The sequence below is a fragment of the Oncorhynchus gorbuscha genome, linkage group LG21, assembly GCF_021184085.1.
Source record: "Oncorhynchus gorbuscha isolate QuinsamMale2020 ecotype Even-year linkage group LG21, OgorEven_v1.0, whole genome shotgun sequence".
NCBI lineage: Eukaryota > Metazoa > Chordata > Actinopteri > Salmoniformes > Salmonidae > Oncorhynchus > Oncorhynchus gorbuscha.
The window spans coordinates 21,555,190-21,581,994 of NC_060193.1; the positions used below are offsets into that span (position 1 = coordinate 21,555,190).

Consider the following 26,805-nt stretch of genomic DNA (forward strand, 5'->3'; position numbering starts at 1 on the left):
TAAACAAATTTGTGCACAACATTTTAGAGAAATGAGCTTTTTGTGCATATGGAACATTTCTAGAATCTTTTATTTCAGCTCATGAGAGATGTTGCAATTATATTTTTGTTCAGTGTATATGCACTAAGTTAATTCAAAGAGGTATTTGTCTTTGTTATTTATGGTAGTTCCAATGGATAAAGCTATTGAACCCGATACATTTTCGTCCAAATCTGCAGCCTCTTCCAGAAAATCAGTGATTGCATGGTTACATCATGGGTGGTACAAGCCACAGCTGTCAGTTATAAGTCTGTTAGGCATTCGCTGGATGAGGTTTCCACATAGATACAGCCCCTGGATCCTGACCGTGATTGGCCGCCCTGCAGGTCAATCACTCGGCTCCGCCCCTTCTCACTGTCGCTAGTCTGGAGCCGAGCCCCGCCCAGTAGTGTGTCCCACAGTAGACCATAGCTCCACAACTAAACGCACACACACGTGCAAGCATACACACATACATACATACAAAGAAAAGCAAATATTACATCCCTGAATATAACTAGAATCATAATACTTCAATTACTTTATCTACCCCAGTGTGTGTGTGTGTGTGTGTGTGTGTGTGTGTGTGTGTGTGTGTGTGTGTGTGTGTGTGTGTGTGTGTGTGTGTGTGTGTGTGTGTGTGTGTGTGTGTGTGTGTGTGTGTGTGTGTGTGTGTCTCACTGAGATGTGTATATTTCTAACCTCAATGCTAATATGTGCGTCTGGGTTTCTCCTGTAGAAAATGGCCCTGATGTTGAACTCTGGGTTTCCATCCTCCTTGAACACACGTGTTCTTATGGTGTCGTCCTCACACCAGATCACCGCATACACATCTGGTGCTACACAACACAGATACAGACACAATACATAGACAGTTAGTCTCATGTTTGTAGTCTTTGTAATCTTGTGAAAGATGCACATAGAGGTTTGTATACAATGAGATTACATGGCCAGTTGTTGGTAAAAGACACCGTTCCGTATGATGGTAATGTATTTTATGATAATGTATGTTATGATATTGATCATGCGTATTATGATATTGATCATGTATGTTTACAATGCATGCTATTGATCATGTATGTTTATAATGCATGCTATTGATCATGTATGTTTATAATGTATGCTATGATATTGATCATTATGTTTATAATGCATGCTATTGATCATTATGTTTATAATGCATGCTATTGATCATGTATGTTTATAATGTATGCTATGATATTGATCATGTATGTTTATAATGCATGCTATTGATCATTATGTTTATAATGCATGCTATTGATCATGTATGTTTATAATGTATGCTATGATATTGATCATGTATGTTTATAATGCATGCTATTGATCATGTATGTTTATAATGTATGCTATGATATTGATCATGTATGTTTATAATGTATGCTATGATATTGATCATGTATGTTTATAATGCATGCTATTGATCATGTATGTTTATAATGTATGCTATGATATTGATCATGTATGTTTATAATGCATGCTATTGATCATTATGTTTATAATGCATGCTATTGATCATGTATGTTTATAATGTATGCTATGATATTGATCATGTATGTTTATAATGCATGCTATTGATCATGTATGTTTATAATGTATGCTATGATATTGATCATGTATGTTTATAATGTATGCTATGATATTGATCATGTATGTTTATAATGCATGCTATTGATCATGTATGTTTATAATGTATGCTATGATATTGATCATGTATGTTTATAATGCATGCTATTGATCATTATGTTTATAATGCATGCTATTGATCATGTATGTTTATAATGTATGCTATGATATTGATCATGTATGTTTATAATGTATGCTATGATATTGATCATGTATGTTTATAATGTATGCTATGATATTGATCATGTATGTTTATAATGCATGCTATTGATCATTATGTTTATAATGCATGCTATTGATCATGTATGTTTATAATGTATGCTATGATATTGATCATGTATGTTTATAATGTATGCTATGATATTGATCATGTATGTTTATAATGCATGCTATTGATCATGTATGTTTATAATGTATGCTATGATATTGATCATGTATGTTTATAATGTATGCTATGATATTGATCATGTATGTTTATAATGCATGCTATTGATCATGTATGTTTATAATGTATGCTATGATATTGATCATGTATGTTTATAATGCATGCTATTGATCATTATGTTTATAATGCATGCTATTGATCATGTATGTTTATAATGCATGCTATTGATCATTATGTTTATAATGCATGCTATTGATCATGTATGTTTATAATGCATGCTATTGATCATTATGTTTATAATGCATGCTATTGATCATGTATGTTTATAATGTATGCTATGATATTGATCATTATGTTTATAATGCATGCTATTGATCATTATGTTTATAATGCATGCTATTGATCATGTATGTTTATAATGTATGCTATGATATTGATCATGTATGTTTATAATGCATGTTATTGATCATTATGTTTATAATGCATGCTATTGATCATTATGTTTATAATGCATGCTATTGATCATGTATGTTTATAATGCATGCTATTGATCATTATGTTTATAATGCATGATATTGATCATGTATGTTTATAATGTATGCTATGATATTGATCATGTATGTTTATAATGCATGTTATTGATCATTATGTTTATAATGCATGCTATTGATCATGTATGTTTATAATGCATGTTATTGATCATTATGTTTATAATGCATGCTATTGATCATGTATGTTTATAATGCATGTTATTGATCATTATGTTTATAATGCATGCTATTGATCATGTATGTTTATAATGCATGCTATTGATCATTATGTTTATAATGCATGATATTGATCATGTATGTTTATAATGTATGCTATGATATTGATCATGTATGTTTATAATGCATGTTATTGATCATTATGTTTATAATGCATGCTATTGATCATGTATGTTTATAATGCATGTTATTGATCATTATGTTTATAATGCATGCTATTGATCATGTATGTTTATAATGCATGTTATTGATCATTATGTTTATAATGCATGCTATTGATCATGTATGTTTATAATGCATGCTATTGATCATTATGTTTATAATGCATGTTATTGATCATTATGTTTATAATGCATGCTATTGATCATGTATGTTTATAATGCATGATATTGATCATGTATGTTTATAATGTATGCTATGATATTGATCATGTATGTTTATAATGCATGTTATTGATCATTATGTTTATAATGCATGCTATTGATCATTATGTTTATAATGCATGTTATTGATCATTATGTTTATAATGCATGCTATTGATCATGTATGTTTATAATGCATGCTATTGATCATTATGTTTATAATGCATGTTATTGATCATTATGTTTATAATGCATGCTATTGATCATGTATGTTTATAATGCATGCTATTGATCATGTATGTTTATAATGCATGATATTGATCATGTATGTTTATAATGTATGCTATGATATTGATCATGTATGTTTATAATGCATGTTATTGATCATTATGTTTATAATGCATGCTATTGATCATTATGTTTATAATGCATGCTATTGATCATGTATGTTTATAATGCATGCTATTGATCATGTATGTTTATAATGCATGCTATTGATCATGTATGTTTATAATGCATGATATTGATCATGTTTGTTTATAATGCATGTTATTGATCATTATGTTTATAATGCATGCTATTGATCATGTATGTTTATAATGCATGATATTGATCATGTATGTTTATAATGTATGCTATGATATTGATCATGTATGTTTATAATGCATGTTATTGATCATTATGTTTATAATGCATGTTATTGATCATTATGTTTATAATGCATGCTATTGATCATGTATGTTTATAATGCATGTTATTGATCATTATGTTTATAATGCATGCTATTGATCATGTATGTTTATAATGCATGATATTGATCATGTATGTTTATAATGTATGCTATGATATTGATCATGTATGTTTATAATGTATGTTATTGATCATTATGTTTATAATGCATGCTATTGATCATGTATGTTTATAATGTATGTTATTGATCATGTATGTTTATAATGTATGCTATGATATTGATCATGTATGTTTATAATGTATGTTATTGATCATTATGTTTATAATGCATGCTATTGATCATGTATGTTTATAATGCATGCTATTGATCATTATGTTTATAATGTATGCTATGATATTGATCATGTATGTTTATAATGCATGCTATTGATCATTATGTTTATAATGTATGCTATGATATTGATCATGTATGTTTATAATGCATGCTATTGATCATGTATGTTTATAATGTATGCTATGATATTGATCATGTATGTTTATAATGCATGCTATTGATCATTATGTTTATAATGCATGCTATTGATCATGTATGTTTATAATGCATGCTATTGATCATGTATGTGTCAAGCCCTGACATTAGTTATCTTTGTTTTCTTTATTATTTTGGTTAGGTCAGGGTGTGACATGGTGGATTTATGTGCTTTGTCTTGTCTAGGTTTTTTGTATGTTTATGGGGCTGTGTCTTTTCTAGGTAGTTTTGTATGTTTATGGGGCTGTGTACCTGTCTAGGTAAATTGTATGTATATGGTTGCCTAGATTGGTTCTCAATTAGAGGCAGCTGTCTATCGTTGTCTCTGATTGGGAACCATATTTAGGCAGCCATTCTTTGGTGTTTGTGCCACACGGGACTGTTTTCGTTTTTTCCACGTTTATTGTATTGTATTGTATTGTATTGTATTGTGTTCAGTGTTTTCCTTATTAAAAACCATGGACACCTACCACGCTGCATTTATGTCCGCCTCTCCTTCGACGGAAGAATCCCGTTACAGTATGTTTATAATGCATGCTATTGATCATGTATGTTTAACACGTATGCTATGATATTGATAATGAACGTTATGATATTGATCTTGTATGTGTAAAAATGTATTTTATGATATTGATCATGTATGTTATTGATAATGATCCTGTATGTGTAAGATTATTTTACCTTTATTTAACTAGGCAAGTCAGTTAAGAACACATTCTTATTTTCAATGATGGTCTAGGAACAGTGTGTCATGTTTTGTCTTATATTGTCTTGTCATTTTGCTTTTCCTTCTGTTCGTTTTCCCCCTGCTGGTCTTTTTAGGTTCGTTCCCTTTTTTCTCTCTCCCTCCCTCTCTCTCTTCTCTCTATCGTTCCGTTCCTGCTCCCAGCTGTTCCTATTCCCCTAATCAATCATTTAGTCTTCCACACCTGTTCCCTATCTTTTCCCCTGATTAGAGTCCCTATTTCTCCCCTTGTTTTCCGTTTCTGTCCTGTCGGATCCTTGTATATTGTTCACCGTGCTGTGTCTTTGTATCGCCCTGTCGTGTCGTGTTTCCCTCAGATGCTGCGTGGTGAGCAGGTGTCTGAGTCTGCTACGGTCAAGTGCCTTCCCGAGGCAACCTACAGTTTATGATCGAGTCTCCAGTCTGTTCTCGTCATTACGAGTGGAATTGTTTTTTATGCTTTATTTACCGCTCCGATTTGTCTAGGAGTATTGCAGATTTCCTTTACTGGATTAAAGACTCTGTTTTCGCCAAGTCGCTTTTGGGTCCTCATTCACCTGCATAACAGAAGGATCCGACCAAAGAATGGACCCAGCGACTACAGACGCTCGTAACACTGCCGTCGAGATCCAGGAGCCATGCTCGGCAGACACGAGCAGGAATTGTCTGCTGCTCGTCATGCCGTGGAGAACCTGGCCGCTCAGGTTTCCGACCTCTCTGGACAGTTCCAGAGTCTTCGTCTCGTGCCACCTGTTACTTCCTGGTCTGCCGAGCCTCCGGAACCTAGGGTTAATAACCCACCTTGTTACTCCGGGCAGCCCACGGAGTACCGCTCCTTTCTCACCCAGTGTGATATTGTGTTCTCTCTCCAACCCAACACATACTCTAGAGAGAGAGCTCGGGTTGCTTACGTCATATCACTCCTTACTGGCCGGGCTCGAGAGTGGGGCACAGCTATTTGGGAGGCAAGGGCTGATTGTTCTAACAATTACCAGAACTTTAAAGAGGAGATGATTCGGGTTTTTGACCGTTCAGTTTTTGGTAGGGAGGCTTCTAGGGCCCTGGCTTCCCTATGCCAAGGTGATCGATCCATAACGGATTACTCTATAGAGTTTCGCACTCTTGCTGCCTCTAGTGACTGGAACGAGCCGGCGCTGCTCGCTCGTTTTCTGGAGGGACTCCACGCAGTGGTTAAAGATGAGATTCTCTCCCGGGAGGTTCCGTCCAGTGTGGACTCTGTGATTGCTCTCGCCATCCGCATTGAACGACGGGTAGATCTTCGTCACCAAGCTCGTGGAAGAGAGCTCGCGTCAACGGTGTTTCCCTGCTCCGCATCGCAACCATCTCCCTCCTCTGGCTCAGAGACTGAGCCCATGCAGCTGGGAGGTATTCGCATCTCGACTAAGGAGAGGGAACGGAGGATCACCAACCGCCTGTGCCTCTATTGCGGACTTGCTGGACATTTTGTCAATTCATGTCCAGTAAAAGCCAGAGCTCATCAGTAAGCGGAGGGCTACTGGTGAGCGCTACTACTCAGGTCTCTCCATTTAGATCCTGTACTACTATGTCGGTCCATCTACGCTGGACCGGTTCGGGTGCTACATGCAGTGCCTTGATAGACTCTGGGGCTGAGGGTTGTTTCATGGACGAAGCATGGGCTCGGAAACATGACATTCCTTTCAGACAGTTAGACAAGCCTACGCCCATGTTCGCCTTAGATGGTAGTCATCTTCCCAGTATCAGATTTGAGACACTACCTTTAACCCTCACAGTATCTGGTAACCACAGTGAGACTATTTATTTTTTGATTTTTCGTTCACCTTTTACACCTGTTGTTTTGGGTCATCCCTGGCTAGTATGTCATAATCCTTCTATTAATTGGTCTAGTAATTCTATCCTATCCTGGAACGTTTCTTGTCATGTGAAGTGTTTAATGTCTGCCATCCCTCCCGTTTCTTCTGTCCCCACTTCTCAGGAGGAACCTGGTGATTTGACAGGATTGCCGGAGGAATATCATGATCTGCGCACGGTCTTCAGTCGGTCCCGAGCCAACTCAATTCCTCCTCACCGGTCGTATGATTGTAGTATTGATCTCCTTCCGGGGACCACTCCTCCTCGGGGTAGACTATACTCTCTGTCGGCTCCCGAATGTAAGGCTCTCGAGGATTATTTGTCTGTGTCTCTTGACGCCGGTACCATAGTGCCTTCTTCCTCTCCGGCCGGGGCGGGGTTTTTTTTTGTTAAGAAAAAGGACGGTACTCTGCGCCCCTGCGTGGATTATCGAGGGCTGAATGACATAACGGTTAAGAATCGTTATCCGCTTCCCCTTATGTCATCAGCCTTCGAGATTCTGCAGGGAGCCAGGTGCTTTACTAAGTTGGACCTTCGTAACGCTTACCATCTCGTGCGCATCAGAGAGGGGGACGAGTGGAAAACGGCGTTTAACACTCCGTTAGGGCATTTTGAGTACCGGGTTCTGCCGTTTGGTCTCGCCAATGCGCCAGCTGTTTTTCAGGCATTAGTTAATGATGTTCTGAGAGACATGCTGAACATCTTTGTTTTTGTCTACCTTGACGATATCCGGATTTTTTCACCGTCACTCGAGATTCATGTTCAGCACGTTCGACGTGTTCTCCAGCGCCTGTTAGAGAATTGTCTCTACGTGAAGGCTGAGAAGTGCTCTTTTCATGTCTCCTCCGTTACTTTTCTCGGTTCCGTTATTTCCGCTGAAGGCATTCAGATGGATTCCGCTAAGGTCCAAGCTGTCAGTGAGTGGCCCGTTCCAAGGTCACGTGTCGAGTTGCAGCGCTTTCTAGGTTTCGCTAATTTCTATCGGCGTTTCATTCGTAATTTCGGTCAAGTTGCTGCCCCTCTCACAGCTCTTACTTCTGTCAAGACGTGTTTTAAGTGGTCCGGTTCCGCCCAGGGAGCTTTTGATCTTCTAAAAGAACGTTTTACGTCCGCTCCTATCCTCGTTACTCCTGACGTCACTAGACAATTCATTGTCGAGGTTGACGCTTCAGAGGTAGGCGTGGGAGCCATTCTATCCCAGCGCTTCCAGTCTGACGATAAGGTTCATTCTTGCGCTTATTTTTCTCATCGCCTGTCGCCATCTGAACGCAACTATGATGTGGGTAACCGCGAACTGCTCGCCATCCGCTTAGCCCTAGGCGAATGGCGACAGTGGTTGGAGGGGGCGACCGTTCCTTTTGTCGTTTGGACAGACCATAAGAACCTTGAGTACATCCGTTCTGCCTAACGACTTAATGCTCGTCAAGCTCGTTGGGCGTTGTTTTTCGCTCGTTTCGAGTTTGTGATTTCTTACCGTCCGGGTAGCAAGAACACCAAGCCTGATGCCTTATCCCGTCTTTTTAGTTCTTCTGTGGCTTCTACTGATCCCGAGGGGATTCTTCCTTATGGGCGTGTTGTCGGGTTGACAGTCTGGGGAATTGAAAGACAGGTTAAGCAAGCACTCACGCACACTGCGTCGCCGCGCGCTTGTCCTAGTAACCTTCTCTTCGTTCCTGTTTCTACTCGCCTGGCTGTTCTTCAGTGGGCTCACTCTGCCAAGTTAGTTGGTCATCCCGGCGTTCGAGGCACTCTTGCTTCTATTCGCCAGCGCTTTTGGTGGCCGACTCAGGAGCGTGACACGCGCCGTTTCGTGGCTGCTTGTTCGGACTGCGCGCAGACTAAGTCAGGTAACTCTCCTCCTGCCGGTCGTCTCAGACCGCTTCCCATTCCTTCTCGACCATGGTCTCACATCGCCCTAGACTTCATTACCGGTCTGCCTTTGTCTGCGGGGAAGACTGTGATTCTTACGGTTGTCGATAGGTTCTCTAAGGCGGCACATTTCATTCCCCTCGCTAAACTTCCTTCCGCTAAGGAGACGGCACAAATCATCATCGAGAATGTGTTCAGAATTCATGGCCTCCCGTTAGACGCCGTTTCAGACAGAGGTCCGCAATTCACGTCACAGTTTTGGAGGGAGTTCTGTCGTTTGATTGGTGCGTCCGTCAGTCTCTCTTCCGGGTTTCATCCCCAGTCTAACGGTCAAGCAGAGAGGGCCAATCAGACGATTGGTCGCATACTATGCAGCCTTTCTTTCAGAAACCCTGCGTCTTGGGCAGAACAGCTCCCTGGGCAGAATACGCTCACAACTCGCTTCCTTCGTCTGCTACCGGGTTATCTCCGTTTCAGAGTAGTCTGGGTTACCAGCCTCCTCTGTTCTCATCCCAGCTTGCCGAGTCCAGCGTTCCCTCCGCTCAAGCGTTTGTCCAACGTTGTGAGCGCACCTGGAGGAGGGTGAGGTCTGCACTTTGCCGTTACAGGGCACAGACTGTGAGAGCCGCCAATAAACGTAGGATTAAGAGTCCAAGGTATTGTTGCGGCCAGAGAGTGTGGCTTTCCACTCGCAACCTTCCTCTTACGACAGCTTCTCGTAAGTTGACTCCGCGGTTCATTGGTCCGTTCCGTGTCTCCCAGGTCGTCAATCCTGTCGCTGTGCGACTGCTTCTTCCGCGACATCTTCGTCGCGTCCATCCTGTCTTCCATGTCTCCTGTGTCAAGCCCTTTCTTCGCACCCCCGTTCGTCTTCCCTCCCCCTCCCGTCCTTGTCGAGAGCGCACCTATTTACAAGGTACGTAGGATCATGGACATGCGTTCTCGGGACGGGGTCACCAATACTTAGTGGATTGGGAGGGTTACGGTCCTAAGGAGAGGAGTTGGGTCCCGTCTCGGGACGTGCTGGACCGTTCGCTGATTGATGATTTCCTCCGTTGCCGCCAGGATTCCTCCTCGAGTGCGCCAGGAGGCGCTCGGTGAGTGGGGGGTACTGTCATGTTTTGTCTTATATTGTCTTGTCATTTTGCTTTTCCTTCTGTTCGTTTTCCCCCTGCTGGTCTTTTTAGGTTCGTTCCCTTTTTCTCTCTCCCTCCCTCTCTCTCTTCTCTCTATCGTTCCGTTCCTGCTCCCAGCTGTTCCTATTCCCCTAATCAATCATTTAGTCTTCCACACCTGTTCCCTATCTTTTCCCCTGATTAGAGTCCCTATTTCTCCCCTTGTTTTCCGTTTCTGTCCTGTCGGATCCTTGTATATTGTTCACCGTGCTGTGTCTTTGTATCGCCCTGTCGTGACGTGTTTCCCTCAGATGCTGCGTGGTGAGCAGGTGTCTGAGTCTGCTACGGTCAAGTGCCTTCCCGAGGCAACCTACAGTTTATGATCGAGTCTCCAGTCTGTTCTCGTGATTACGAGTGGAATTGTTTTTTATGCTTTATTTACCGCTCCGATTTGTCTAGGAGTATTGCATATTTCCTTTACTGGATTAAAGACTCTGTTTTCGCCAAGTCGCTTTTGGGTCCTCATTCACCTGCATAACACAGTGAGTTAACTGCCTGTTCAAGGGCAGAATGACATATTTGTACCTTGTCAACTTGGGGTTTTGAACTTGCAACCTTTCGGTTCCTAGTCCAACACTCTAATCACTAGGCTACCCTGCTGCCCCATATTGATAACGTATGTTATGATAATATTATGGCGTAATGTCACAGTGATGTAATATTTACCTGTCTGTTTAGGCTGGCTGAGTCCAGATGCTCGACGTAGGTGGACGGTGGTTACTATACTGGGCTGGGGAAGACAACACTGCCACAGTGAGGGAGCAGGCAACTCCTCTCTCAACTCACTAACAGAAGGTAGAGAGAGAGGGAGGGAGATAAATAATAGTAGTGAAGTGGAAAAGGGGGAGAATCGATACAATCAATCATTCTCTGGTGCTGACGTGCTAAATGCAGAGGGAAACTAAGACAAACACTTGATATTCTTAACGCCTTCATTCCTAACACATTCTATTCCTTCATTCTTAACAATCACACCATTCCTTCATTCCTAACATTCACCCCATTCCTTCATTCCTAACATTCACCCCATTCCTTCATTCCTAACATTCACCCCATTCCTTCATTCCTAACATTCACCCCCCCCCATTCCTTCATTCCTAACATTCACCCCATTCCTTCATTCCTAACATTCACCCCATTACTTCATTCCTAAGATACAGTACATTCTATTCCTTCATTCCTAACAATCACACCATTCCTTCATTCCTAACATTCACCCCATTCCTTCATTCCTAACATTCACCCCATTCCTTCATTCCTAACATTCACCCCATTCCTTCATTCCTAACATTCACCCCCCCCATTCCTTCATTCCTAACATTCACCCCATTCCTTCATTCCTAACATTCACCCCATTCCTTCATTCCTAACATTCACCCCATTCCTTCATTCCTAACATTCACCCCATTACTTCATTCCTAACATTCACCCCATTACTTCATTCCTAACATTCACCCCATTACTTCATTCCTAACATTCACCCCATTACTTCATTCCTAACATTCACCCCATTCCTTCATTCCTAACATTCACCCCATTACTTCATTCCTAACATTCACCCCATTCCTTCATTCCTAACATTCACCCCATTACTTCATTCCTAACATTCACCCCATTACTTCATTCCTAACATTCACCCCATTACTTCATTCCTAACATTCACCCCATTACTTCATTCCTAACATTCACCCCATTACTTCATTCCTAACATTCACCCCATTACTTCATTCCTAACATTCACCCCATTACTTCATTCCTAACATTCACCCCATTCCTTCATTCCTAACATTCACCCCATTACTTCATTCCTAACATTCACCCCATTCCTTCATTCCTAACATTCACCCCATTACTTCATTCCTAACATTCACCCCATTACTTCATTCCTAACATTCACCCCATTCCTTCATTCCTAACATTCACCCCCCCCCCCATTCCTTCATTCCTAACATTCACCCCATTCCTTCATTCCTAACATTCACCCCATTACTTCATTCCTAAGATACAGTACATTCTATTCCTTCATTCCTAACATTCACACCATTCTTTCATTCCTAACAATCACACCATTCCTTCATTCCTAACATTCACCCCATTCCTTCATTCCTAACATTCACCCCATTACTTCATTCCTAAGATACAGTACATTCTATTCCTTCATTCCTAACATTCACACCATTCTTTCATTCCTAACAATCACACCATTCCGTCATTCCTAACATTCACACCATTCTTTCATTCCTAACAATCACACCATTCCTTCATTCCTAACATTCCTTCATTCCTAAGATACAGTACATTATATTCCTTTATTCACCCCATTTCTTCATTCCTAACATTCACACCATTCCTTCATTCCTAACATTAACACCATTCCCTCTTCCCACCCCTAACCTGAGTCTGAGGTGGGAATGTGAGAAGAGGCGTATCAGGAAGCGTCCGGTGGCCCCGGGCTGGAAGGTGGTGGGCAGGAGGGCGTAGCGGCCGGGGCCCAGGGACACTCGCAGGGCCACACTACGGGAGTCCATGTACACAGAGCTCGCTGCCTGCTCCACCACACACTGCACACGGCTTAGCCGGTTCACCTCCACCTGATGACAGGGGTGGAGGGTGAATGAATAGAGGGTTAAACACACACAGGAAATATGGAGTATTCACACACTCACGGTCATATGCACACACACACACACACCTTGGATGTACTATAGCGTTCTACAGCGGCTCTTTTGAAGCACTGTGACTCACCCTCAGCACCTCGAAGCCGATGGGCAGATTCTCTCCTCCTCCATCCTTCCTCTTTATCCTCCTGTCCTCCTGCTGCAGACAGATCAACACCTCATCCTCCTTTCCCTGCACCTCAAACATGAACTGAGAAGGAGAGAAAGAGAGAATTGATTTATATTTTTATGTAACCTTTTTTTTAAACTAGGCAAGTCAGTTAAGAACAAATTCTTATTTAAAGAGAGAGAGAGATCAACAGTAGCAATTTTAGAGTACCACTAATATAGCTTAGTGTCAGCCATGTTGTTTTTAGCTTAGCAATGTTGTTTCCAACAGCTCCACTCTGCATAGGCTTTCACAGGTCTATTTCCATGCCATTAAGATTGTAGCAGTTGCCCAAATAGTTCATATTAATCCCTTACAATTTCAGCAACACAAGCTATTTGCATGCTTGTGGTATATGCATACTATATTTGAGATACTATTCTAGCATCCTGAGTGTCCTCCTCAGAATATCAAGAATGTGTTTTTCACTAGTCCGAATGTAACAACTAAATTAGGACGAGACAGTTCTCCCCCACCCAGTCATAACCAAAAATATTCTGAGTGTAGGATAAACTGGACCTCTACATGGAACCATTTAACCAGTTGTTTTGAGCATAAACCTAGCTGAAGTGTAAGCTCACCTGGGGATTGTGTAAAAAAGTGTCTTTGTGGTTGATGCATCCTCCACACCTACTCTTCTTATCAGTCTGTTCATCCCATCCTCCATCCACCTCTCCCTCCTTCTTCACCCCCTCCTCCTTCCTCTTCGTCTTCTTCTCCCCTTCTTTCGCAACAACCATTTTTTCCCTCCCCCCACCACGAACAGCTCGACCTCCTCCTCCCCCTCCACCCCTCTGTCTCTCCCCCAGTCTTGCCTCTTTCCGGTCCCCTCTCTGAGTCGGGTTCAACCCCCCAGGCTTGGCAGCATTCTTCCCCAGGTTGGGTGCCTGGCGCCTGGAGAGGAGGGTGCCGGGGGTGTTAGGGGCTGGAGCCCACTCCCCAGGGCAGCATACTTCTCTCCAGTGAGTTCTGGGCCACAGCAGGGATCGTTCTACCAGACGACACACCACCACGTCTGTGAAGTAGCGGCAGAAGTCTTCAAACTCCATCCTGAGAGGAGAGGTGAAAACCCCTATTTATTTAGCTTTTCAGGATGAATTGAAGTGTATTTGTTAACGTATGCTATGCATTGAGCATTTAAGTTGTTTTCTGTTAAAATAGTAACATTTATTTGACTGTTTGGTTTTACCAGAACTCCCCCACATCTCTGACTATGAGGCCCATCTTCTCCCTTTCACCACGACCAACCCGCTGCCAATGTTGAGACCTGAATGTGGCGCAAAAGGGCTCTGTGTCAGTGGTTCCCTTCATGTGTGCTTTGCTATGAGACCCTCCAATTTTGTGGCCAGACAAAATTGACAAAAACATGTTTCTAGCCAGATCCTGACATTTGTTATGACCCAAGTGAGGCTACCTTGACCTTGACCTATACCTATGAACATTACAGTAATAGCCCCCTCACCCCTGACTCCAGGGCCCGGTCCAGTCGGCTGTACCCCATGGGTTCCTCATGCGCACCATGCAGAGGCGAACACCAGAGCCACCCAGCTGCGACCACTCCCCCAGACGCACTTTCCTCACCGCGGTGATACCGTAGGCATGGCCCCGCACCAGACCACAGTCTAGTACTGACTCTACTGTCTCCCCCTCTGCTGGCTGGGACAGACAGAGAGACAGACACAGACAAAGAGAGAGAGAGACAGAGACAGAGAGAGAAATACAGATATGCCGTACAATACACAATAGAAATACACTAACATCAATACACAATAGAAATACACTAACATCAATACACAATAGAAATACACTAACATCAATACACAATAGAAATACACTAACATCAATACACAATAGAAATACACTAACATCAATACACAATAGAAATACACTAACATCAATACACAATAGAAATACACTAACATCAATACACAATAGAAATACACTAACATCAATACACAATAGAAATACACTAACATCAATACACAATAGAAATACACTAACATCAATACACAATAGAAATACACTAACATCAATACACAATAGAAAACATAACATCAATACACAATAGAAATACACTAACATCAATACACAATAGAAATACACTAACATCAATACACAATAGAAATACACTAACATCAATACACAATAGAAATACACTAACATCAATACACAATAGAAATACACTAACATCAATACACAATACAGGCACTCTATGAAGGTCCCCTGATTTGTTTAATAAGAGTCATGCACGATATTATAACTACACAATAAACAATACAGATCATTAATCAATAAAGGCATGTATCTGGAGTGTTTAGGAGGACAGGAAAGAGGAAGGGCAGAGAGCGAACAAAGACAAGAGTACGTGCCAGGATAGAGAGCATGCAGTGTCGCTCCTGTCATAGTACAGTAAAGGTTGGTGTTAACATTGCTAATGCTGGACTATGCTTAACACAGCCAACTGTCTCTCTATGGGGCAGAATTCACCAAGCGTTGGATTGTGAGACAGGTTACTGATGATGTGTTGTTGCAATAGTACAGTACAGTACAGTATTCAGAGGTGACCTCTCTGCTAGAATGACATTCATAGAATCTCTCTGGCCTAATCCCAAACCATTCATTACCACCCTTCATGCACATGTAATATCTAGGGCACGTGGGCACCAGTTTAGATCGAGGCCTCCAGTAATGGTCTCTGGTATTGTGATGGATTAAAATTCCACAGTCAAGCTGATCTTTTAGTACTAATTCACTGATCCAAGGTCAATTAAACATTTTCCCCTGACATGGTTGCTTTTACGTTTTGGGGATGGTAAGCTGATCCTAGATCTGCAGTTAAACAGAGAAATGTCTATTGTTCACTGACCCGTATGGAGCAGGTGATGAGGGCTCTGCGTCCATGAGCCTTGGCCAGGGTCTGGAACAGTGCCTTCCTCTGATTGAGGTGAAGGGTGAGGGCCTCCCTGTCCAGGCTTAGGGGCTCTGACACACCCCCTGTGAAGTCAATCAGGGCCTCTGCCGTGTTACCTCCTTCCAACGCCTCATAGCAGCCGTTCAACCTTGGTGAGAGAAGAGAGGGGGAGATTAGTGGCTGGGGGACAGAGGGGAGAATACGAAGGTTGGAAGACCGGGAAAGAGGGGAAATGTTGAAGGGGTGGAATGGGGTTTATTTTGTCAAGTGTGTATTTGCTGTGTGGTGTGTACTTAAGCAATAAGGCCCGAGGAGGTGTGGTATATGGACAATAAGGGCTGTTCCTATGCACGGCGCAAAGCGGAGTGCCTGGACACAGCCCTTAGCCGTGGTATATTGGCCATATATCACAAACCCCCGAGGTGCCTTATTGCTATTATGAACTGATTACCAACGTAATTAGAGCAGTAAAAATACAATGTTTTGTCATACCTGTGGTATACGGTCTGATATACCACGGCTGTCAGCCAATCAGCATTTAAGGCTCGAACCACCCAGTTTAGAATTTATTCATTAGATAACAATTTACTACGTGCAACTGGGACAATAAAATATTTAATTGACTGATTAACAACCTTTCTCTTAGCCAACCTGAAATCTAATTTCTCAGCTGGTTCTTGGCTTTAGCATAGTTTAAAGTCTCACTTGGCGTAGGCCTTCTCCAGCAGGGCGCTCCAGAACTCCCGTGGCGTGGCTGAGCGGCAGAAGAGCAGCGTTCCGTCCTCACTGACCGGCAGGCGGTCGTCCACCACCACGTCTGTCCAGCGCCCCAGCCGCCAGAAGCGGAAGTGGAAGATTCCGGCGTACAGGTCGGGACGCTTGAGGTTCCACTCCTGTTCCGCGTGGTCAGGAATCACCTGGTAGTTTAAACCAATCAATAAAATGTTTTTTTGTTTGTTTTCAGGGGTGGTTACTGAATGTGTTATTACAGTGGTCACAGGGTGTGCAGGTTTTTGGTCCAGCCCAGCGCTAACATGTCAGATTAAGCTATAAGCAACTGATCATCAAGACCTCTCAGTAAAAATTAAATTAAATCAGTGACCAGGAAGTAAACCAGTGAGGTGACCAACAGAGATTTGGCTTCTGCCCTTTGACCCCTCACCTTCTTCCAAAGTGAGGGTTCTGAGGCCAGACAGGAAGTTGCCGCCACCATCCAGCAGTTACCCAGACTGCCTTGGTGCAGATCCCGCGTGCTGATGCCGTCCACAAAGAGACGAGGGTCCTTACACAGTTCCTGAGAGAGAGAGAGAGAGAGAGAGAGAGAGAGAGAGAGAGAGAGAGAGAGAGAGAGAGAGAGAGAGAGAGAGAGAGAGAGAGAGAGAGAGAGAGAGAGAGAGAGAGAGAGAGAGAGAGAAAGAGAGAGAGAATTCTAATGTATTATAGGCCCAAAAGTAAACTGGGTGCAACATACTGTACAGTACATTAAGCCAATTGGATCTAGTTTATCATGTCATGGTGCCATTGTAATTGTCAGGACTAGTGTGTTAATCCAGTTTACTCTTATTTGACTTTGATGTCAGAGCAGTGTAGAAGAGATAGATCCTGTCCAATTGGAGCTGTTGATCTTAGTTTTGACAGTATCAGGTCACAGCAGAGTTATAAGGATACACACACTCATACACTAACACACACACACAGGACATAACTTGTACAAATGTAACTTTAGAAAAGTTATGAACTTCATTTTCCCTTAGATGATATCATGTTCAACCTACCGGATGAAGTATGAACCTGACTGGATGATAGCTGAGGAAGGGAAGTTCACAGTGTCCAAGCATCCTGTGTGTGTGTGTGCACGTGCGCGATTATATGAGTGAGTCTGTGTCTCACTGCAGAGTGGGGTGACAGATGTCATCCTATCACGCTTAAAATTCCTGCACAGAGCATGAGGAACACACTCCAGAAAAGAGTGAGGTTAGCTACCACCTATGGTATCAGGCATGTGCACAGATAGGGCTCAACCAGTCCTCTAGGGCTCAACCAGTCCTCTAGCACTGACCCTTTTGCCCTCCTACAGACTTACTTTTTGACTTACATTTGACTTACTTTTTTATTACTTTTAACATTTTATTTTGAGTCTCTTTTCATTTTGCTTTTCATTTGAAGTTAAATGATTTGCACATCAAACTAGCTAATTTCATAAACTCTTGAATATCAGAAAATTCCCCATCCGCCCTACTGCCGGGGAGACTTGAATACTGGTAGGAGCAAAGTGCGAAACAGCAGACAGAAAAAAAAATAACATTTTAAAAGGCATTTCCTTACAATTCTACACAGTTTGACATTACTTATTTAATTTAAAAAAATTCAATTATGAATGAGATATTTGGCTACAGAAGTGACAGTTCTTACCGATCTCTACATCTTCCATCCAAAAACAAGTCCCCGCCTCCCCGTGGCAGTTTTGTCTATGTATAGGAGGCTACTTTTGAGTTGGATGTGTCATGTGTCTCTCACTGTTAAGGTGCCCCCATACTGGGTTCGGTTTGCCCCCATACTAGTTTCGGTTTGCTCCTAGCAGAGCTCGGCTTGACAAATTGGACGTCTGTGACACACATACTCCCTCGCATATGACCTTTTCTTGAAAAACTAGAAAAAGCATCAATATTTGTCCCTCTTGAGGCGCTGTAGCAAAATAGTCTAAGTAATCTAAGATAAATCAAGAAATCTGTCATTCATTTGGATGTTTTTGCAGAGGAAGTATTAGTTGCGCAATTTTACATCTAACTAAGATTTTTGGTGCAGTATTTATCAAGTAAAAAATGTACAGGAAAACTAGTTGAATGACACTTCATTGAAGAATCCCATCCATCCTGTCCGTACTGTTGACCAATCACCGACAAAGGGGCATAGACTTCGGCTGCCTAACGCCGACCCGCTGAACACAAAACACCACAACATTTAGCTAGCTAGCATACTAACATCTAATATTAACATAATTACATATTAACAACATATAAACATTCTCCCATCATTCGCTGATAGCTGAAAGTCATTATTTTCCCGATGTCAATCATCTGTCACCGTTTCTAGGCCTAGTAGTCAATGGCACCAGCTGGCTTACAATCTGTGATGATGAGTGACTGTGTTGTTGCAGAAAATAAATAGGCATATAAATGCTGAAATGTTGGCTACAGAGGCAGTTAAGACACTACCTGTAAGTACAGTATTATATATTTAGCAATACAATCAACATCAGACCTCCTATAATTTGTGTATCTTGTATGTACAGTGCATTCGGAAAGGACTCAGCCCCCTTCACTTGTTACGTTACAACCTTATTCTAAAATGGATTAAATGGATTTTTCCCCCTCATCAATCTACCCACAATACCCCATAATGACAAAGCAAAAACAGGGTTTTAGAAATGCTATCAAAAAAAGATATTTAAAAAACCTTTACTCAATACTTTGTTGAAGCACCTTTGGCAGTGATTACAGCATCGAGTCTTCTTAGGTATGATGCTACAAGCTTGACACATCTGTATTTGGGGAGATTCTCCCATTCTTCTCTGCAGATCCTCTCAAGCGCTGTCAGGTTGGATGGGGAGCGTCGCTGCACAGCTATTTTCAGGTCTCTCCAGAGATGTTTGATCGGGTTCAAGTCTGGGCTCTGGCTGTGTCTGTCACTCAAGGACATTCAGAGACTTGTCCTGAAGCCACTCCTGCATTGTCTTGGCTGTGTGCTCAGGGTCGTTGTCCTGTTAGAAGGTGAACCTTCGCCCCAGTCTGAGGTCCTGAGTGCTCTGGAGCAGGTTTTCATCAAGGATCTCTCTGTTCTTTTCTCCGTTAATCTTTCCCTCGATCCTGACTAGTCTCCCTGGCGTTGAAAAACATCCCAACAGCATGATGCTACTCCAAACTCCGGGCTGTGATGTGCCTTTTACTGAGGAATGGGTTCCGTCTGGCCACTCTACCATAAATGCCTGATTGGTGGAGTGCTGCAGAGATGGTTGTCCTTCTGGAAGGTACTCTGAAAGGAACTCTGGAGCGCTGTCAGAGTGCCCATCGGATTCTTGGTCACCTCCCTGGCCAAGGCCATTTTCCCTTCATTTCTCAGTTTGGCCGGGCAGACAGCTCAAGGAATAGTCTTGGTGGATGGAAGATTTCTTCCATTAAATAATGATGGAATCCACTGTGTTCTTGGGGACTTTCAATAATGCAGAAATGTTTTGGTACCCTTCCCCAGATCTGTGCCTCAACACAATCCTGTCTCGGAGATCTATGGACAATTCCTTCGACCTCATGGCTTGGTTTTTGAACTGACATTTCCAATCAATTGAATTTACCACAGGTGAACTCCAATCAACTTGTAGAAACATCTCAAGGATGATCAATGGAAACAGGATGCACCTGAGCTCAATTCCGAGTCTCATAGCAAAGGGCCTGAATAATTATGTAAATAAGGTATTACTGTTAGACATTTTTTTATAAATTTGCTAAAAATTCTAAAAAACTGTTTTTGCCTTGTCATTATGGGGTAATGTGTTGATGAGGAAAAATTGTAATTTAATACATTTTAGACTAAGGCTGTAACGTAACAAAATGTGGAAAAAGTCAAGGGGTCTGGATGCTTTCTGAATGCACTGTATGTCTTACATGTTAAGACTACATTCAACCTCAACCTCATATCCAATAAATAGCCAACCTTGAAGACACACCACTACGCTTCCCTTCCCCACTCGTCATCACAGACATATGCTATTTAAATCAAGTGTTTCTTTTATAAACACACACTGATACCCTGGTCATTTTCAGATCCTAATCCGCAACACGCGCCACACACACTCTGGACCGGGTCGGGTTACTCTGTCCTGGCGCGTCTGGTTCTTTAGAAAGGCTTCAATTAACTAGATCTGGAATAAAACCTGCTGAGTGGATGACTAGAATTAGACTGGTGCCCCCTGCCACGAGGAAAGGGCATGTAGGGGAGTCCAGAGGTCCAGCACGAGTGTGTGGTTTTAGACAGAAAAATACATTGACTGATTGATTTTAATAATGTGTTATCAGGATTTACGGTCTTTTATGTATTGTGTTGTCATCAACTCCAGTTTGAATGTTAGACTAGGTCATTAAATAGCCTGCCTCATATTTGCTAAATATGTTGAACATGTTTGTGGTCCACAGTGTCCAACTTGCTTTGCTTCAATATGGAAATATATTGTTAAACATATGCTATAGCGTTCACACATATATAGGGGCTAGGCCTCCTGTAAATTGTAGTCTGGACATGGACATGCCAAACGTGGTCAATAAGCAAATATTGACCACGCTATTGTACCGTTGTCTATGTGCTCGGCAGATTCTCAAAAAAATCCATAGTTAAATATAGGAGGAGTGAATAATTTGGAGGTGCGTGTCTTTGATAATTGGTCAAGGAGTGCTCTTTGAAAATTGGGATGAGTAGCCTATTTGAACAAGCAAAATGAAGTATGCAGGTATGTGAATTGTGAATATTGAAAAAGCACAAGGGCAAAAAACCTCAGAAATATGTCACAGCACTCTCAGTAGGCCATTCAAAAAAACTTTATTCATAGTCTGTTGGCTAATGCCCAGGATAAAATGATGCATCTGTGCGATGCTGCTAAACCAGACATGATTAAGTGGAAGGAAAGGCTATGCTTGATTTTTAAAAATCAAATTCAACAAAATGCAGGGAAACCATTTTTAAAAAATGTTTCTAAATATGAGATTCACCGGCTGTCATGTTTTGTCTTATATTGTCTTGTCATTATGCTTTCCCTTCTGTTCGTTTCCCCCTGCTGGTCTTATTAGGTTCGTTCCCTTTTTCTATCCCTCTCTCTCCCCCTCCCTCTCTCTCCTCTCTCTATCGTTCCGTTCCTGCTCCCAGCTGTTCCTCATTCTCCTACTCACTCATTTAGTCTTTTCACACCTGTTCCCTATCTTGCCCTCTGATTAGAGTCCCTATTTCTCCCCTTGTTTTCCGTTTCTGTCCTGTCGGATCCTTGTATGATGTTCGCTGTGCTGTGTCTTTGTCTCGCCCTGTCGTGTCTTGTCTCCTTCAGATGCTGCGTGTGAGCAGGTGTCTGAGTCTGCTACGGCCGGTGCCTTCACTAGGCAACCTGCAGTTAATGGTCGAGTCTCCAGTCTGTCCTCGTCACTACGAGTGGATTTAAGTTTTTTCATGTTTTGTTTTCTGCTCTGATTGTCCAGGAGTATTGCTTTTATCCTTTACTGGAATAAAGACTCTGTTTTCGCCAAGTCGCTTTTGGGTCCTCTTTCACCTGCATAACACCGGCACAAAAGGCACAACTCTCCTTCCATGGGCACTGTGCATCATGGGTAAATCCATTATCACCTGCGTTAGTAAATTGTGCTTTTTATGGGTCTTAAAACGTCCCATTAGCGCTGCATGACATCTTCACAGGCCCAGTGCAGTCAACAATGTTATTTCCCTTTATTTTATATACACTGAGTGGACAAATCATTAGGAACACCTTCCTAATATTGAGTTTCACCCCTTTTTGATCTCAGAAAAGCCTCAATTCGTCTGGGCATGGACCAGGGATGTTGACTCCAATGCATTCCACAGTTGTCAAGTTGGCTGGATGTCCATTGGTTGGTGCACACGGGAAACTGTTGAGTGTGAAAAACCCATCAATGCTGCATTTCTTAACAGACTCAAACTGGGGCGCCTGGCAACTACTACTGTACCACATTAAATATTTTGTCTTGCCCATTCGCCCTCTGAATGGCTCACATACACAATCCATGAGGAAACTTACCGAAAAGGTCATGCTGAAGTACTGAAATTCCCACAGAAGAACATTGTAACGTTCTCTGAACATTCTGAGAACAGAACCATGAGTAAACCTGTAGAATACGTTATGCTGAAGTACTGACATTACCACCTAAGAAACATGGTTCTCAGAACCTTATGTGCTAGCTGGGTATCCTGCACCACTCTCAGAACATTGTTGGAAGGTTGTATGCAAAATAACCATAGGACAACCACACTCTCACCAAGCTCTAACAAACATATGGTTCTTAGAACGTTATGTGCTAGCTGGGGACACGCCTCAACTATTGCCTCTCCTCCCACCTCAGCACAAGAGCTGATGTTAGACAGGTAAATTGCCAAACCTGGCTTTAGGGCTGGAAAATTCCAGAAATGGATGAAATTGCTTTTGACACTCCTTAGCACTCATCCACTCACTCTTTCCAATTCTCTCTCCCCTCCATCCACCAATCTCTCACCCGTGGTCTCTTCCATGTGAGTCCAGGGGGCGGGTCTCGTTTGTAGAAGAGTGACAGTGCAGAGGGGGGGAAGAGGGGGTCCTGGAAGAGCTTGCCCCGCCGCAGACACGCCCTCTTCAGCTTGTGGAAACTCTGCCCCTGGAACCCATACACCCTTTCTGGCATACTGAGGATGAGAAAGAAAAAGTGGAGACAGGGATTGAGAGAGAAATTGATGGGGCATGAGAGAGGATATGGGGGAACAGCAAGGAGAATGTCTGTTCATTTCACTATTTAGAACATGATATTACATATCCTCTCATTCTATTGGTGCCTAGGGTAAGATAGTTTCATGTTGTTATTGTTATTGTCACATGCACTAGTACAGTGAAATGACTTTCTTGCTTGCTCTTTCACAACAAGGCAGTAATCAATATCCGTAGTAAGGAAGACACATTATAGTTGAAGGCAGTCAGTTGTACAACTGACTAGTATCCCCCTTTCCCTTTCCTTTCCCTTACTAAAAAAAACATGTATTAAAAAGTCAAGTAGAACAAAAACACACGAGAAATATAAAGTAACTAAGCTATTCACAGATAGTACACCACATTAATGAAAAGTGTGGAGCTAGAAGGGTTAGCATTAAGGTCATCAGGGTCAGGGGGAGGGGACATGAGGTGAGGACACAGTCATTAGACCGAGCTACTGCCAAGGGGGCAGATACCAGCCAGCAGAGTGTGTATGAGTGTGCATCACTGTGTGTGTGTGTGTGTGTGTGTGTGCGTCAGTATGTGTGTGTCTGTGTGATTGAGTGTGTGCATCAGAGTGTGTGTGTGTGCATTAGTGTGTGAGAGCCAGGTGCGATTCTGTGTCAGTGTTTTTGCCAGGAGACGGTGTGTGTGTGTGTGTGTGTGTGTGTGTGTGTGTGTGTGTGTGTGTGTGTGTGTGTGTGTGTGTGTGTGTGTGTGTGTGTGTGTGTGTGTGTGTGTGTGTGTGTGTGTGTGTGTGTGTGTGTGTGTGTGTGTGTGTGTGTGTGTGTGTGGTGTAGGTGGCTGGAGATCTAGTGGTGCTAAGTACCGACACACACACAGACACACACACACACACACAGGCCAACATTAGTAAATGACACTCTGACTTTTCCTCCCCGGGCACCATGTTAAGGGAAGTTAAAGACGAGAAGCACTTCTTCACATTAGCAATTCTAAAATGAACTGATATTGGTTCTGTCTATGAGAGAATGGCAGAACTGAAAATAACCTATCCTCTGTGCATGACAAAGGTAAGAATGACAGAAGCCTCGCTACAGTGTTTCTCTGCAATGTAACGTCTCAATCTGTTAATATGTCTAGATGCCCAGTTGTTAACCTGTACATATTCAAATAAGTAAATAAATAAAATAAAATATTCTAACTAAGTACAGTGAATACCTGTCTAGATGGATTGTCACTGTATCCACTTTGGTTCCCAGGAATGAGCAAATTCCTTGAGCTCAGGTACGTCCCGTGAAACACTCCCTCTTAGTCATAAATGCAGTTCCATCTGATTGGTCCAATACAGTATAATGTTATCTAGGGAATCTAAATGTCAGGAAAGCCTCTTCTGGACACCCATATATCCAATAGAGGTTGTTAGAGAGAGAGAGAGAGAGAGAGAGAGAGAGAGAGAGAGAGAGAGAGAGAGAGAGAGGTTGTATGGAGCTATAGGGTCAGCTTCTGTTGTTCCTGTCTGTCTTCTCCGTCTCTAAGGCAACCCATACAGGCACGCAGACCAGCTGTAGGTCCTTTGTTAGTTTTCCAGTGTTTATAGTGGCATCTTGACCAGCTCTCCCTTGGAAAACATGTTCTTTCTGTTCAATGGATTTCCTGGTTCAAATGAAAGTTGAATAAGAAAATATGACATGATTTTAGCAAATGAGCATACTGTTATTACAGCATGAATAGTAATTCTTAATGTTTAGGGCTATTGTAATTTATTTTATATTCAGTCTGTGTGTGTGTGTGTGTGTGTGTGTGTGTGTGTGTGTGTGTGTGTGTGTGTGTGTGTGTGTGTGTGTGTGTGTGTGTGTGTGTGTGTGTGTGTGTGTGTGTGTGTGTGTGTGTGTGTGTGTGTGTGTGTGTGTGTGTGTGTGTGTGTGTGTGTGTGTCTCTCTCTCTCTTTCTGACCTCTCTGTGTGTGTAGTTCTGACATGAGCGACATCGCTTGTGACTTTTTAAAGCGTCTAAGTGTGTTTGTGATGTGTAGGTGTGTGTGTGTCGGTCAAGCCTGGGTTCAAATACAATGTGAAATCTTTCAAATCCTTTTACCTTTGTCTTTAGCCTGCTTGGATTGCCAGATAGGCGGGGATTGCTAGTATTCAATTAAGTCTAAAGTATTTGCAACTATTTTTAAATAGTATTGAACCCAAGTCTGGTGGAAGTGTTTGTGGCTTTAAGCGTGACAGGGCATCGGTAACATCAGTAGACCTGTGTAGCTGTGTGCTGCTGTAACCCTACCCTCCAGAAAGACAATGGATATTCACTCCTTCCATTGCTCTGTGATATACTGTAACACACAATTAGCAAAAGCTTGCCACTGTAGCCTCTCACACTGGGGAAACACCACAGGGTTACGTTCAGACATGCTAATGTTTCACCCATTACAGTAAAAACACTCTTCGTCCTCTAAGCCACACTCTTAGGAAAAAAAAGGTGCTATCTAGAATCAAAAAGGGTTCTTTGGCTGTCCCCATAGGAAAACACTTTGAAGAATCCCTTTTTGTTCCAGGTAGAACCCTTTTGTGTTCCATGTAGAACCCAGGGTTCTCCTATGGGGACAGCCACAGAACCTTTTTGGACCCCCTTTTTCTAAGAGTGCACATATGGGACTGTCCCAGGAGCATAGGACAGAGGGAACAGACACAAACTAACCAATCAAGAGAACTTGAGACCATGCAAGGCTATACTTGTTAGTGTGTAGGCTATTCCATGCAAAGCCACACAGCACATACACATTAAGGTGCAGGTTGGTTGTTTCTTCATTGAGCAGCTTATTGATCTTGCTCTCGCCTTCTCCTGTGTGTGTGTGTGTGTGTGTGTGTGTGTGTGTGTGTGTGTGTGTGTGTGTGTGTGTGTGTGTGTGTGTGTGTGTGTGTGTGTGTGCGTGCGTGCGTGCGTGCGTGCGTGCGTGCGTGCGTGCGTGCGTGCGTGAGTGTGAGTGTGTGTGTGTGTGTGTGTGTGTGTGTGTGTGTGTGTGTGTGTGTGTGTGTGTGTGTGTGTGTGTGTGTGTGTGTGTGTGTGTGTGTGTGTGTGTGTGTGTGTGTGTGTGTGTGTGTGTGTGTAAAGGTATCAGTGGAAGTATCTCTTACCGCTGGGTCTGCTCCTCTCTTCAGATCCTCTGCATGGTGTTCTGTCCTCTCCCTGAACCCCATACTCCCCCGGCAACTTTATATGTGCAAGACCCCTCTTGTCCCTTTCACTCTCCCTACTTCTCTCTTTCTCCTCCCCCTCTCTTTTTCTCTCTCTCTCCCTCACTTTATACTTGTCATTTACACATTCACATAAATCTTCGTTCATTCACATTTTACCCCTCGTTCTCTCTATTTTTGGTCCTTCCTTTCTGCCTTTGTCTCTATTTCTCTCTCTTTCTCTCTCTCTCTCTCTTTCTCTCTCTCATGTTGTCATTAAGCGCATGTTCCATCCGCAGGGGGCACCCACCTCCTCCTCTCCTCTTCCCCATCCCCCTCATTTAACCCCTTCTTTGCCAGTCTCAAATCTGATTATCTCATTTAAATTGAAATAGCTATGTATCTATGTCATG

The 26,805-nt window shown here is 42.4% G+C and overlaps 1 protein-coding gene across 3 annotated transcripts; it reads right to left on the reverse strand.

Moving 5' to 3' along the window:
• Positions 1 to 26,641, reverse strand: LOC124008378 (calpain-5-like). Of its 3 annotated transcripts, XM_046319612.1 has the most exons (14): positions 26,354 to 26,641; positions 24,438 to 24,872; positions 23,029 to 23,194; positions 16,914 to 17,045; positions 16,457 to 16,668; positions 15,707 to 15,899; positions 14,303 to 14,496; positions 14,030 to 14,107; positions 13,422 to 13,890; positions 12,760 to 12,882; positions 12,409 to 12,605; positions 10,681 to 10,799; positions 721 to 857; positions 1 to 458 (listed from the first exon to the last, which is right to left on the reverse strand). In XM_046319612.1, the coding sequence occupies exons 3-14, from the start codon at positions 23,191 to 23,193 to the stop codon at positions 282 to 284; spliced, it is 2,196 nt and encodes a 731-aa protein (XP_046175568.1). In that variant the 5' UTR covers position 23,194; positions 24,438 to 24,872; positions 26,354 to 26,641; the 3' UTR covers positions 1 to 281. The 3 variants fall into 3 exon arrangements, with proteins under 3 accessions (XP_046175568.1, XP_046175569.1, XP_046175570.1); XM_046319613.1 differs by lacking the exon at positions 24,438 to 24,872; XM_046319614.1 differs by lacking the exon at positions 14,030 to 14,107.
• Positions 26,642 to 26,805: the final 164 nt, after the last annotated feature.